General features: G+C 45.4%; 1 protein-coding gene across 6 annotated transcripts in view; it reads right to left on the reverse strand.

Annotated features, from left to right (window-relative positions):
- Window positions 1-4882, reverse strand: part of ACSF3 (acyl-CoA synthetase family member 3) — a 63224-nt gene extending 58342 nt beyond the window's left edge. The window contains exons 1-2 of one of the 6 annotated variants that reach the window (XR_014567911.1): window positions 4346-4449; window positions 443-1171 (exon numbers count right to left, since the gene is read on the reverse strand). Coding sequence is in view for 4 of the 6 variants with exons in the window: in XM_083754553.1 (XP_083610679.1) it covers window positions 443-1171; window positions 4346-4366 (750 nt within the window). In the remaining 2 variants the exon portion in view is untranslated. Of the gene's footprint in view, window positions 1-442; window positions 1172-4345 lie in introns of all 6 variants that reach the window. The other 5 variants (XM_083754555.1, XM_083754554.1, XM_083754553.1 and 2 more) reach the window with 5 other exon arrangements.
- Window positions 4883-15759: the final 10877 nt, after the last annotated feature.

A 15759-nucleotide genomic window follows, 5' to 3' on the forward strand; every position in this document is an offset into this window, starting at 1 on the left:
AAGAGTAAACAGACTTTTCAAGATGCCTTTGTAGTCATCTTGTAGCAATGCAAATGGGTAAGAGAAGAAACTGCTCCAAGCTGGAACTGTCACCTCTGCTTTGCAGGGGAAGAAATACAGCAGAGTACTGGGAAGTGTCTTAAAATTAGAGTGATGGTGTTTAAACCTGTCCTAGAGCTCTGCTCCTGATCCTAAACACAGGGATGATGGCTGTGATTAACAGAGGTTTTTTGTTTGTTTTTTTACAATCAAACAGTATATAAATTGTACGAAACAAATAAATAAACAAACAAACATCACCCCACACAGACTCAAAGGCACCCCTCTCTTTTCCTACTACTACTACTACTAATGTTTTCCTACTACTACTAAAGTTGAGCCCATCCACAACAAAACAGGTTCCTAAGTGAGCTGCTATTGAGTAGGTGAAGAATAAACTCACCACAGCTTGGACATTCTGGTGGGTGCTGAGGACACCTTTGGGTCTCCCAGTTGTGCCACTTGTGTAAATGATCATGGCACCCCTGCCCTTCCACTCTGAAATGGGGCAACTGGCTTCGAAAAGGGATGCATCCACTTTTGAACCACATTTCCCAGATTTGGGAAGTGAAAGCACAGGAACCCCAAGTTTCCCAGCACTAGGGGTGATCTTCTCCACATACTCTTCCTCTACAACAAGGAGAGCACTTTGAGAGTCCTTGATGAAATACTCCAGTTCCGACACAGGGTGTTTTCTGTAAAGAGGAACAGCTGTGCCTCCACTCATCCATGAAGCCCACTGTGCAGTTACATAGGAAGCATCATTGGGGCACAAAAATGAAATCCGTTCACCCTTCAAGTCTCCGTCTGAGTTCCCGAGAGTCCTACAGATCATCTGGGATAGATGGAGGCTTCGAGCGTACAGATCTTTGTAGGAGTGCTCTCCATGTTGGTCAACAATGGCAATTTTATCTCCAAAGTCCAGTGCTCTGGTGAAGACAGGAGCAACCTTTCCATGACAAGGTGTCCTGCTAGTATGCAGGCCTTTAAAGATGCAGTGAGCAGCTCTTAGGCCAGAGGAGTTCCAGCCTCGAAGGCATAAGACACGAATTAGACATTTGGCCAGATAGCTCCTATTTGAAATTATCAAGGAGCCTAACATTTCTCTGGTGCCTCCTGGCTTGCTGTGGTGCTGGAGAAAGAAACAAAAAAACTCAGTCAATATGCAGAGCGTGACCAAAAGATCAGCTCAAAGACCATAGGAAGGGAGAAAGCTGCTGCGCTTCAGTCCTGCCTGTGGGCTTCCATTGGATATCCAGTTGGACACTGTGAAAGCAGGGTCCTGGAATAGATGGGCCACTGGCCTGATCCAGCAGGCTCTTCTTACATTTTTAAGACACACAAGAAGGGCAATGGTATCACCCTGCAAGACATGTTTCCTTTCAGATCAAAGACTGCCAATGGCAACTTTATTGTAAAGAAAGAACATGCAGCATTCTGCAGGACTGAATAATAATTTCTCATCACAGAAGTGCTGCCAGGAAAATATCATGCACCCCAGTGCTCTGTTCTCAAAGCTGACTTGGCCCTTCAGGATACAAGATGGGCCATGAAGTATACTGTGTTTTCAGTTTAACAGACTTGGTCCATCAAGAGAAGTGACCTTGCCGGATCTAGAGATGTGTTTCATCTTGAATATTAAGAATGGGAAACCCTGGGGTAGGAGGTAATTAGGGCTCAGCAGTACTGTTGTAGTGATGTAACCCAGCGGAAAATGTTGGCACGAAACAGCAAAAATGTGAGGTGTTTTCATGCATCCAGGCAATTCACTTAAGGAACACTAAGCCAGAGGATGTAATAAAGCTGAAAGTTTAAGCAGGAACCGAGTGTAAGATGGCATGTTGGGGGGCTGCTCACAGGAACTGAAGCAATTTATAGGACTGTTTATAGCCACCTCACAATTAAATTTAAAAGCTCAAAGGGAAAAACTTTCCAAGATTCAATGCATTAATGAACAAGGTGTGGTTTTAATATGAAGCCCAGCTTGGCCAAGTTGTATGCATTGATGTGCACAACCGCTGACAACAAGCTTAATTCTCTCCACCCGCCTTAATTTCCTCTAAGCTAAAAGCCATAAACTTTTTGGCTTCAACATTCTCCACTTTTTAAACCACTCTGAAAGAAGCTGCTGATTTTGCGTGGGAAGGGCTTTTAACCAAATGTGTTACGCACCAGTGGAGAAGGAAAAACACATCCGATGACAGCAGCTTACCCTCTTCCCATTTCACACATTCCTTCCTAGCCTAGCAGCACAACTTTAAGAAGGTGTGTGTGTACCTAACAATGAGGTTCGTTAGCAAAAACCAAATCACCTTCTTTATAACTTTAAAGCCCCCTCCCCAAGACAAATTCTTGCTGCTGAAGGTGTGTGAGAGAGCTGTTAACAAGGGTGCTAATTGGGAATGTGTATATCTTATATATCTTTCACATGCATGGAACCAATCCATAATAGGGCACATATTCTCAGCAGAAAATACTGTGGTGCGAGTAGCTACACTGGAATGGAATTATCAAAGGATTTTCTGTGTATATACACAAACAGCACAAATTCAGGAAATCTGGCATATATTAGATACCCTTTTATACATATTAACCTTCTGTTCTCACAACCAAAGTTGTGAAATGATGCTAATTTCCCACCCTTTTAATAAGAATAGAACAGCCCTGCTAGATCAGATGTAGACCCATCTAGTTCTCACAGTGGTGAATAAAAGGCCCTAATGGGAAGACCACAAGCAGAAAATTTGCACAACTGCACTCTCCCGTCATATTCCTGAGCAACTGGTACTCAGAGGCATACCGCCTCTCATACGGGACAATACACAGTCATCATGGTTAGTAGCCATTAACAGCCTTATCTTTCATGAATGTGCAGCAAATTCCATAATTTGCCTATGCAACAAAATCTTTCTTTTTGTCTGTCCCGAATCTCCCAACATTCAGCTTCACTGGATGACCCCTTTGGGTTCTAGTAATATGAGAAGGGACATAGCCTTCTCTGTGTCCACTTCATGCATAATTGTACATACCTCTGTCATGTGCCCCCATATTCACCTTCTGTCTAAACTATTAAAAAACCCCGAAATTTTGTAACCTTTTCTTAAACACAAGTTGTTCAAGCTATTGGTTGCCCCTTTCTGCATCTTTTCCAGCTCTATGATACTTCTTTTGCATTCCAAGTGTGGTCGCAACTTTATCTCTCCCAAAGGCTCATCTAGTTCAGCATCTTGCTTTCACGATGTCCAGTTGTTTCTGGGGCAAGCAGGACTTGAGGGAAACATGATCCTCTGGTATTCTGAGGCATTACTGTTTTCGACACCAGAGATAGAACATAGCTATCATAGCTAGTAGTCATTGATAGCTCTATTCTCTATCAATTTCCCAAACTAATTACATCAGGACAATCCCTGTGATGATATTTGCCTTGCTTTCTTTTAAAGCCATTCCTGTTAGTGGTTGTCACTACTTCTTGCGGGAGTTTTCCAGTACCGGAGTCTCAAAAGCTTCAGGAGAAGGGAATTCAGTTTCCTCTTCCAGTTTACCCAAGCTGTGCTTTAAATGTACATCCTACTTTATAAGCAACTGGCAAGACCTGCATTGTAAACAGTGATCATGATGCTGTAAAAAACTAATGTGACCCCCCAAGGAGGGCCAACAGGCAAGAAAGTGGGGGTACCCCTACTGTTGGTCTACCATTTTCATAGAAACAAAAGCACAGCACAAAATATAACACTGCCATCAGAATAGATATCCCCCACAGAGACAAATAAATAGTTCCTACACAGAGGGATAGGCTGTGGGTTGCCACTTCCCTCTACCACAACCAAGTGTGGTGTAGCACTTAAGAGGGTTGGAAAAGGACCTGGGAGAACAGGGTCCAAATCCCAGCTTGGCCATGAAGCTCAATTTGAGTGACCTCAAGCCAGTCACTGTCTCTAAACCTAGCCTGCTTCATAGGGTTGTTGTGAGGATTATTTTTTTTGGGGGGGGGCATGCATGCCATCTTGAGCTCCTTGGAAGAAAATGTGGTTTAGAAAATAAATAAGCCCTGTTCCTGTGCAATTTAACTGCAAAGTTTTAGCAAATGAAGCTTTTCCTGGATCGGAGAGAGAAATGGTGGAGGGAGGGGGACTTTAGCTGCAAAATGTGGTCAGGCAAGAGCAGTGAGGGTGCTGGAAGATGGAGGGTGACGGAAAGGAAAACCCTACTACCTCCCCGCCCCTATGCCCTATGTGTAGAGGGGGTAGTATTTATTTATTCCATTTATATTCCCGAAGGAGCCCAGGGCGTCAACTAACTAATGCACCTGAAGAGACAGGAGGTGCATCGCCTGAGCTGGGGAGGGGGCGGGTGGAGGTGGAGATGAAAGGTCCCCGCTTCACTTTCAGGGAGCAGAGAGGGGAAGGAAAGAGCAGTGACACCTTCCTCTCACCCCGCCGCCGGTCATTATTTCCACTCCCCAGCAGAGAAGAGGACGGAAGCCCCTTCCCTTCTCCGGGTCAGCCTCCGCTTCCACCCCCGCTTTTGTTCTCACCCGCAAATCAAGACGGACGGACGGCGTTCGTACTCCGGTCTGCCGGTCCGTCCGCCAACGACGTCCCCCGTGCAAACGAGGAGCGGCCACGCGAGTTCCGGGGCATGCGTGGGACGGCGAAGGTGTCGGGGAAGGAGGGCAGCTCCCGCGCGCCTGACGTAGCTGCAGAGCCCGGACGTCGTCATTGGATGTTAGGGTGGAGGAGTCCGATCTGATGTCATTGGTGTCCTGTGATGACGTTTTTTTGGCAACATTGCCTATGACGTCTTCATGTGTTGAGCCAAGAGGATCAGGATCACAATTCGGAGGTTCTCAACATGCAGAATTTGGTTTGCAGAGAAAACAAACGCACCATAATAAGCATAATAAAGACTCAGCACCCTCATCGTTGTCTCATCATATATTGTTTTGCTGCCCCCCACCCCACGTCATCGGACCTGTGCCTAATATTAGAATTTACTTGCCATCTTTTACAGTTTGGTTGGCACAGCTATACTACAGACTTGTAAGTGCTGACCATGTGACCTGTGCACAGTCATCTATTTGAAGGGCAGCTGGGTTTGAAGGACTTTCTGGTCCAAGTCTCATTTAAATATAAATATGTGGCCAGGCACCTTGAAGCTGTCTATCCACAGTTAGCACCTGGCAGGGGAATGAGCAGGCACACAGATCACCTGGTTGTAGTTGTGCCCATTGGAGTGATATATGTTGTATTTCTATTTAAATTATAGCAATTATTACTAAATTTGCATATATGCAAAGTGTATGCATCTTTGTACACTATTTTAAAGTGATGTTTCATTGGAGTGATATATGTTGTATTTCTATTTAAATTATAGCAATTATTACTAAATTTGCATATATGCAAAGTGTATACATCTTTGTACACTATTTTAAAGTGATGTTTCTTTGTTCCAAGGATACAAAAGAGATCAGCTCCATTGCCTCTCTGACGTGACACTTGAAACACAGAATTTGCTTATGTTCATTAAAATTTGAATTTTATGTAGCGGTAAACTTTGGATTGTGGTCCTGTTTATGCTTCTGGAATGAGATGATAATAGTGGGATAATAAAAAAATCTATGAATTAATTGTTATGTACTGAAGTTCTCACCCTGAGCCAGCAGGGAGATACTGTAGATAGTTATGCAAATGAAGGATTGACAAGTGACGTTCAGTGATTGGATAGTTTTGTATGCAAATGAAGGATCGAAAAGTGACGTTCAGTGATTGGATAGTTTTAGAAAATGGCAACAGTTACATTGTTCTGGAGCTCTATATAAGCAGGCTTACTGAGCTCCTCAGCTTAGTTCTGTTCCAGCTTACAAAATAAAGAGCTGCTTTGGAGAAATTGCTGTGTCGTCTGCTATGTCAACCCACAACTTAACATTAATGATGTCTAAATATTAAGGGAGTCTTTCAGAGTTGTGGAACTATTTGTATTCTGAACTTATTGTTTTAAAAATACATTCAAGCTGAATGAAGATTTTCACTTTTGTGCTTTCTTATACATAGTTTTCTCTTTCAAATATTGATAGGTACAAAATTTTAGTGCATCAGCAATGCATGAGGTGCTGCAGCAATATATATTTTTAGTCTTGCTCCTAGGTCTTCAGAAATTTAGAGGTAGGTGTGTTTTATTCATTTATTTAAATATTACTATTTTAATAACCCACCACTCAATGGTTTAAGAGTACTTGTCAAAAAGAGAGGACAGAAAAGGGTTTCATCCAGATGCTTCCCTGAATTATGTCCTACAGAAGTCATCCAGAGCACAGTTTCATCTTAAATCTCCCTGTTTTTTGTATCTCAGCTTTCATTTAAACAAGGCCTATGTCAAGCCCATCACAAATGCACAGAGCAGCTTGCAAACCTGACTGGAACAGAGACCCTAAAGGCTCAGAAACGAAAACACCAATTAAGCAGGCCCCTAGAGTATTCTGGTATAAAGGCCTTGTGATCTTTAAGTCAATGTCATGATTTTTTTTTCTTCCTGGAGGTGTGATGTATAATTGATCAGCCTTTGGGACTGCCAAACCCTTGTTGCCCCTTCACACATCTGTGAAACACTGTACACTTGTTAGGGCCCTTTACGTCAAGCTTAGTCTACGCACACTTCAAGTACGAGGTGTTAGAATCCTGAGGTGGGAAAATGGACTGTGTCACCAGACTAAAGATGGGAGGTCTCAGATTTAAATGTTGCCTTATATTTAAAAACTCGCTGTGAATTCATAAAAATCACACATACAAAAAAAAAGCAGAGACATCACCTTGCCAACAAAGGTCCGTATAGTTAAAGCCATGGTTTCCCCAGTAGTGATGTATGGAAGTGAGAGCTGGACCATAAAGAAGGCTGATCACCGAAGAATTGATGCTTTTGAATTATGGTGCTGGAGGAGACTCTTGAGAGTCCCATGGACTACAAGAAGATAAAACGTATCCATTCTTAAGGAAATCAGCCCTGAGTGCTCACTGGAAGGACAGATCCTGAAGCTGAGGCTCCAATACTTTGGCCACCTCATGAGAAGAGAAGACTCCCTGGAAAAGACCCTGATGTTGGGAAAGACGGAGGGCACAAGAAGAAGGGGACGACAGAGGATGAGATGGTTGGACAGTGTTCTGGAAGCTACAAACATGAGTCTGACCAAACTGCGGGAGGCAGTGGAAGACAGGAGTGCCTGGCGGGCTCTGGTCCATGGGGTCATGAAGAGTCGGACACGACTAAACGACTAAACAACAACAACACACATACAACAGCACAGCCACCAAAGGGCCTTCCTAGAACCTTTCTCCCTGATGTGCAGGGAGGTTATTTGTTTTTTTAAAAAACAGACATGAGAGAGCAATTCACCTGCATCCTTAAGCAATACAGTCCTTTTTTCCACTGGGGCTTTCTACCTTTTAAACATTATTTATAGAGCATCTTCAACCCTTGCCACTTGAGATGAGGTGGGTGGTGAATGGGGATGAGGGCTTTTTCAGTGGTGACTCCCAGCCTATGGTTTCTCTTCTTTGAGAGGCATGTCAGGCACCAAGCCTACTGCCTTTTCAGTACCAAATAAAGACCTTTTTATCTACCCTGGTCTTTTTAATCCTCTATTTTTTCTGCTTTCATTTTTTTTAAAAAAAATCTTACATTCAGATCCTACATTTCTGGGATGCAAGATGGTATATAAATGGTTCCCAAGTGGATTCCCATCAGCAGACTCATGCTGGCTTAGTGTCAGCAAGGCAGTGGGCTCTGTGAATTCAGACCTTATCCTGGGATATTTTTGTACTGTTGCGGTTCCTCCTTTGCACTTAGGTTAATCTGCTGCTGTTTTTAGATCACACCTAATTCTCATCATTCCACATAAGTGTAGACTTAGCTCAAGTTTTTAAAATTATATTGCATTTTATGGATAATTTGTTCTGTTCCTTTTTTTAGATCTGCAAGCCACTCTTCAAATTCAGAATAACACCGGAGGGCAGAAAATATTTACCTTCTAGTCCTGCATTCTCTTCCCAAGAGTGGCCATCTAGATGATCCCTTAAGTGGGGCAGCAAGATACTAGACTTCCTTGGTTATTTCCAGCAGCTTCTGACATTTGGAGGTATACTGCTTCTGCACACAGAGCCAGAGGCAGCTTCCCAACACCTGGGATTGGAGATAGGTCCTCAAGTCAGGGCAGAGACAGCTGAGGCCCTGCACCACTGCAAGTGTGCTGGCCAGCCTGGCATGGAGAAAGCTTATTGGACTGTGCAGAAGCTACGAGGGGATTCCTGCTGCACCGGAGCATGTGCGTTGTGTGGCAGACGTGAGCGGCCTTGGCACAGCCCTGTGCTTTCGAGACTCTGGCTCTGCTTTCAGACACATGGCAGAACGTTGGGCGCATCTGCCAGCTCCAAAAGCAGCTGCAAAGGGGGCTTGCCTCTTTGCCTCCACTCTGCCACTCTGGTTGAGGGAAATCAGGCAGTGTAACACTTTGTCAGCTACCTGTGGCTGCGGCCGTAGCACCAGGCAGCTGCAAAACGGATTTGTTTCCAAATAGTGGCACATGCTTTCGGAGCGTGCCTTTTCCGCTCGTTCTGTTTATTCGCTGGCTTGTTTTTAAATCCCACTTTTTGGCTGACGATACCGGGGTGGCAGATTCCGGTTAAATAATTCAACAATGCTTCATCATTCTCCAGCAACCTGTCGTTGCCTTTGCCTCTGCCATATGTGAAGCATTAACCATCAGTTGCTTCAGACATCTTGTAAAGACTCATCTGTTTGCACCAGCCTTTCCTGGAACCGTAAGATTAGACCCTGTTTTATTTGTTTGAATCACTCAGTTACATTTTTTAATGCTTTTTTGTAGCACTTTTATTGATTTTAGGTTGTATTATTTATTTCATAAAATCTATGCCCCACTTGATTGTTAAGAAACAAGTACCTCAACAGTTTACAAAGACATTTTAATGATGGTTGTTTTTAAAAGAGAGAGAGATAATGTGTATATAGTACACCGCTTAGAGATTTTAAAACTATTAAGCGGTTTATAAATGGTTTTAAATAAATCAATAGGCTAAGGCTAGCCTATTGGAGTCTAGCCAAGAGTGCTGGATGCATTAATGCTCCTAAATACCTGCTGTTGGGAATCACAAGTGACTTCAGATCCTCCAGGTGTCTCTATTATCCAGGGACCATCCAGGATTTACAGAAGCTGTCCCAGTTTCTGATTTGATCCAATAATGTCCCACTTTTCCTTAGGCATTCCCTATTTTCATCGGAGAAATGTTGGGGGGTATGCAAGTGGGAAGGTTCTGGTTGTCCATTACACAAACAGGATGCTGAACTAGATGGACATTTGGTCTAAGCCAGCATACAAGACTCTTCTTGCATTATAATGTTCTTAAAATTCAACACTACTGTTCCCAGGAAGGGAAGGGGACAATGTGCTTTAAAGGTACACAAAGTTAACCAAAAATAAAGCAGGATTTTGAGCCTCCTCACATTCAAGCAAGACAAGCATGTTTCTGGCTGAGTAGGCCCTTTTCAAAGCCCCTCAGTGAGTCAGGTGTCAGTGGGAACCAGAAGTGCATTGCCCCTAAGCAGGCAAGGAAGGATCTTGGTTCAAGCTAGAGAAACAAAAGGAAGCTGTGGAAGCAAAGAGTGCTTTTGACAGCAGTAAGAGAAGCCCCTTCAAACAAGGAGGCAGCATGAAATGGGCAAGTCTACCTGGATGTCTAAGGCTGGCTAAGCACAATAAAGGATAACCCTGCCATCCAGCAGAGGGCAGTGGTGTTCAGTGACAATTCCCAGCACATGGCTGGGGTCTGTGGGTTGTGAGGATAGTTGCATTGGCCAACTCTTCGGCTGGTTTTTAGGGGCTGTCTGGTGGAGAGGTTGAGACAGCCCCTAAAAACCAGCCAAAGAGTTGGCCAATGCAACTATCCTGCTTGTCCCTGTCTGTTCCCAGCTGTGGCAACAAAATATTTTGCTCAACTTCCATAAGAAAGGTATAAGCAAAGTTTTGCAATGATATTGTGGGTGAAAGCCAAGGCAGGATACTGAAAGAGTCCAGCTCCTCTGCAAATAAATATGGGGGAAAGGGAATATGATTTACAAAGTGGTTTTGCAGGGTAGCTCTTGGCTTGGAGCTTTTGCACTAAACCAGAAGTGCATAAAGCAGACCAAAGAAAGGAAATCACAGTAAAAAAAAAAGACACAATAAAAAATAATGAAACAAAATGCTTTTTGTGTTACCCAGTTGTGGCAAAGAAGGAGAGAGGTGGTGCAACTGATGGCCCAGACTACTCCAGCAGTCATGCAAATGTTTTCAATCCACATTTCTGAAAACTTCCTGTTGTTGTTTTTTTGTACTGGTGACAGGTCAGCTGGTGGTGGGAATTGTAGCTCTGAGGGGTAAACTACAGCTCCCAGGATTCTTGGGGATAAGTCATGAATTTTAAATGTGTTTTATATGTATGGCACAGATGCAACCTATAGGACCCTACGAAAGCAAGCTTTGGAACAAAAGCAAGCATTTTGCTTCTGTGCAAATGAGGTCTGATCAGAGAAGCCTTAAAAGGATTAGCATAATTTGTAAGCTGCAGAACAGCATAGATTGAAATCTGCTCTTCAGTTTTAGAATGGGGCAAGCCAGGAGCAACTCTTACTCCAATGACACTCCCATGTCGCCTGCTTCCATTCTGGAACAATGGGCTCAGGTGATCTTGGGGTTTCTCCCTCCTACTCTTCTTCTTTTTAGGCATAGTGATTACTTGGAAGGGGGTCTCACCTGCCCCCTTTTCTTAAATTTTGACAAAGGGGCATCTTCTGCCATGGTGGGTAATGAGGGAGGTCTCCCTCTCCCTCTCTACTAGGGTTCCAGGAAAAGGCAGAGCAATTCAGGGAGTCTTATCAAGTTCCTTGATGCTTTGCATGGAGAAGATCCCAGACTCAACCCCGGCATCTCCAGGCAGGGCTGGGAGTGAACACTGCCTGAAACCCCAGAGAGTCACTATCAGTCACTGTATACAGGACTAGATGGAGCAGAGGACTTTCAATGGCTCCTACTGATGATGGCTGTGTTCTGCCCCTGTCGTTGGAGGAAGTAATGCTTCTAGATTCTAGCTGCTGGAAACCACAGGAGGAGAGGGTGCTCTTGTGCTGAAAACCTGTTTGCAGGCTTCGCACAGGCAATGGGTTGACCACTGAGAACAGGATGCTGGGTCAAATGGACCATTGGCCTGATCATTGGCCTGACTTCTTATGCCCAAGAATCTGACTCAGTATAAGGCAGCTTGCTATGTTCTCTATCTTACTATAGTGCACTGATAAGAACACTTGTTTTGCATGCAGAAGGTCCCAGGTGCAGTCCCTAGCATCTTCAAGTGGGGCTGTGAAAGGGGACACATACACACTGGTCTGAAGCCCTGGAAAGCTGCAGCCAGTCCGTGTTGATGTTGCTGAGCAAGATGGACCAATGGACTGGCTCCTTATAAGGGAGCTTTCTGTGTTCCTTTGCAATGCCCTTGCAGGGTCACAGGCACACTGCACATCCATATACCTCCTCCCTGGCCTCTTCCAAGCACACACGCTTTCAATACAAAGGTAACATTATCCCACAGGCCTTGAAGAGGACGGAGCCTGTGAACTGGCAATAATGCGTTTGTCAAGTGGGAGACAAAACATTTCAATCAGGAGCTGCCATTGTCAGTGGGGAATGCTGAAAATGCCAAGCTCCCCTTCTGCATGGCTTGGGGTGGAATATTAACAAGTGCCGTGCTGTGCCATGCCATGCCTCTGCTCTTCTTCCAGACTCAACAAGGATCCCAAACTCTTGCAAAAGTCAGGAATTCACTTCTGCACAAACTGCCCAGGAGACCAAAGGGAGCGGGTGGTGCTGGGGGAATGAGCAGTTTTTGTAGCTCAACCTTTGCCAGGTGCAAAGTGAGAATGTGACGTACCAAGAAAAGGCAACACAGAAGGAAAACAGAAAGCAGAAAGGGGCAGTAGGAGACCCTACATAGGAAAACACCACTTTCCTTTCCATGGGTCAGGGAAACCAGGCAAACAGCTTTGCTTTCCCAACTCACTCCCCCCTGAATGCTGGGCAGAAGATAGGCCTACCTCCCAGTCTCTCAGCCAGCTTTCGAAGCTCATTCTTGGGACTCCCTAATCGACACTAATATGACACCTCTGACCCCATTGCATATTTAGCCTCCAATATAAAGCAGCAACTTTTATGCCACTTTTGTAATGACTTTTAAAAAATAAATAGGGACACTGTCGCAAGTAAACTTCAGTGCAATAAAAGCTTCTGCTTCAATCTATAATTAATCAAAGAGCTGCTTAATGTAGGGGAAAGAGAGGAAGGAACGGGGAGAAAGCGTAAAGCACCACTGGAGGCACGTGGGGAAGGAGGCCACAAATATCAGTGAGGCAAAAAATGGGGAGGGGGGAGCATGAGTGGCTAGCTTTTTGCACAAACAAAAAAACCCCCAAGAACAAAATAACAGTGGGGCACAGGAACATAGGAAACCCCCTATACTGAGTCAGACCATTTGTGCAGCTAGCACTGGCTACACTGGCTGGCAGCAGGTGTCCTGGGTTTCAGGTTGGGAACACTCCCAGCCCTGCCTGGAGATGCTGCCAGAGATTGAACCTGGGACCTTCTGCATGCAAAGCAGGTGCTTTATCGCTGAACTATGGCCCTTCCCCACCCATACCACATACTGTAATTGCTTGCTCCTAAAACAAGGCACCGTCAAAGCAATAATATAGAGGATAGTCTTGCAACAAATAATTCTTTTGTGACATGAGCTTTCATAGGCAGGAGTCTCCCTCTTCAGGACCTCTGACCTGCTTTCCACATCATGTTGTCATGCATTAGGCTGTAGCCTAATGAAAGAAACTCCTGCTTTCATTTCATTTCATTTCATTACTTAGTTTTAAAGTTTCAGCCACCAGCCAGACTCTTCCTTCCTAGTACATCAGCCTCCTTTTCTGGAATTTATCCAGAACACCATAATTCCCCAAGGAACTGGGCAGAACTGCACTGCAAAATTCAGAGGGGTGTGAATTCTGAAGGATGGTTTTGTTTCAGTTGCTGTATTGTTCTGGAAAGTGCACATTAGGGAGCTTTTCCTTTTAAATGTGACCTGAACTGAATTCTCCCCTATCTCTGATCCTAATAGATTTGGCAAGTCATAGGCACATCCAGAAACGAGCAATTCAGAGAAAGCACTTGGGGAGTCTTGAGTGCACCCCTTTTTCTTTCAGAGATAGACAGAAAGGCCCCTTTTCCAGGCCCTGTCAGCAATTTACTCCTTCCGGCTACATGGAGTGGGGAAAAGATGGGGAACAGACCCATCTGGAGGAACATACAGGGGACTCCAGATGGACCAAGCTCATGCAACAGGTGCATGGATGGGGTGGATGGGATTTTCCAGGCTGCACAAATGTCTCTCTGTCTGGCAACCAACTATCCATGGGCCAAGGGATACAATCTGTCCCTTTAATAACACAGCCTGGGGTCTATCACCACCCTGAACAACCATAGAGGCCAGCTCCTAAGAGACAGATGGGGGCAGTTTAATCCAATTAATCAGAGAATGTTGGTTCTTATTGTGCCAAGAAACTGGCCTGTCTGCTCTGATGTCCTGCTCTGAGACCCAGGGGTTGGCCTAGAATGCCTGCCTTCCATCAGAACAGTGTGCCTCTCCCACCTTCAGGGCACACGGCTCCTCCTTCCTCCTCTAAACTAGGAACAGGGAAGTTTTAGGCCTCCAGATGCTGCTGAACTACAACTCCCATCAGCCCCAGCAAGTATGGCCAATGAGCAAGGATGGTGGGAGTTGCAGTACATTGACATTTGGCAGATCAGAGATCCTCCAATGCTCCTGTAACTGCCAGGGGTGGCCCTTCCATGAAACAAGGTGAAGCCATTTGCTTCAGGTGGCAGATCTGACCACTGCTCCTGCCACTGCACTGCTGCCAGCCCTGCAGGGACTGCTGCAGCACCAACATCCTCGCCACCTTGCCACTGCACCCACTGTGCCCTTGCTGCTGCTGGGTTGTGGTGGCAGTAGAGGCTCCGGCAAAGTGCAGTGGTGATGATGGTGAGGCTGGTGGCAGCGCAGGTGTGATGGGGGGTGAGTGAGTCTGGATCTGCAGGGAGGCAGGGATGTCACCAGGGCATTTTGCTTACAGTAGAAAAATGTCTTAGGCTCTGCAGGGATACAGGAAATTGCCATATCCCAAATCAGACCATCGGTCCATCTAGCTCAGAAGTGTCTGCACTGACTGGCAGTGGCTTTCAAGGGTTTCAGGAAGAGAGTCTTTTCCCTAGCTCTATCTGGAGATGCTGCTGGGGATTGAACCCGGGACTTTCTGGTTGCAAAGCAGATGCTCTGATACAGTTGCCCTGGAAGCAGAACCAAGGTGGGTTTCTAATGCCGGAGCCCTGGAAGCAGATGATGACCAGCTGGCAGCCAATGAGCCTCAACTCCTCACTTTAAAACTTGCACTCCAGATCCCCTCTAGGCCTGGGTTGGGCAGTGTCTTGCCCGCCACATATTGGTGGACTATAATTCCTATCATCCTTGACCATTGCCCATACTATTTGGGACTGATGGGAAGTGGATCTGGAGAGCTCCAGGCTGGGGGAGGCTGGGTTGGAGTTTTGGACTAGAACTGGGCAGACCTGGGTTCAGATTCCCACTCAGCTCTCAACCTGACCTCCCACACGGGGTTTCTGTGAGGATAACAGGGAAGAGAGGGACCATGTATGCCTCCAGGAGCTCCTTTGAAGGGAAGTGTGATATTGTTATTACTAATAATGCCATTCATCTATTTGGGAAGTTTGGATATTTATTTATATTCATATGTATATTCCACCTTTTCCTCCAAGGGGCTCAAAGTACATAATTCTCCCCTCCCCCTTTAGTCTAAGAGACAGTGACTAGGTCACCCAGTGAGCCTCGTGGCTGATTGGGGATTTGAACCCTGGTCTGTCCAGTCATAGTCCGACACTTTAACCACTACACAACACTGGTGTAATGTTACACCACATAGTCTGAAACTCTAACCGTTAAATACCCTGTCGCTGCAACAGAAGAACACTATAGCAAGCAGGGTCATTTCTTCTCCCCGCCCCCATCCCACACCCCAAACACAAACACAAAGATGTTTTCCTATGTCCAACAGCTCCGACAGCTGAATTCCTTATGGTGTTTGCAATAAACACCGCAGTGTAAAATATTCCCTGTCTCCCTCCTCTCTGCCTCCATCTGCCAGGGGTTCTAATCTTTAATCCTGTCCTAATCTGTTCCACAGAAGGGACCCCCACCCAGTTGATATCTGGGGTTCAAAGAGCTGTCTCCTCCCCCATCCTCCCTTTTCCCCTGGGCACAAAGTAGTGATTTAATCAGAGTAGGTGGAAGGCCGAGGAAAAGGGCAAAAGTCAGTGTCAGGCTGCAGCTGGGGGGTGGCTGGGCAAGAGGGTCAGGCAGCCATATGCTCTGAGTCAGGAGAAACCCAATTCATTAATTCACCATTGCAGAGCCTTCCTTCCTCATATCTTCCAGAGCTCAAGCAAGTGGGATTTAACCCTTTGGCCTGTGTGGGGAGTGAGCCTTGCTCTGTTTCTCTCCATGGTATGATCTAAGATAGATAGCATTGTGTGGATATGAATTCCTATGGGAAACCTTCTTTTGG

This window comes from Podarcis gaigeae (genome assembly GCF_964106915.1).
Source record: "Podarcis gaigeae genome assembly, chromosome: 8".
In the NCBI taxonomy this organism is placed as follows: domain Eukaryota; kingdom Metazoa; phylum Chordata; class Lepidosauria; order Squamata; family Lacertidae; genus Podarcis; species Podarcis gaigeae.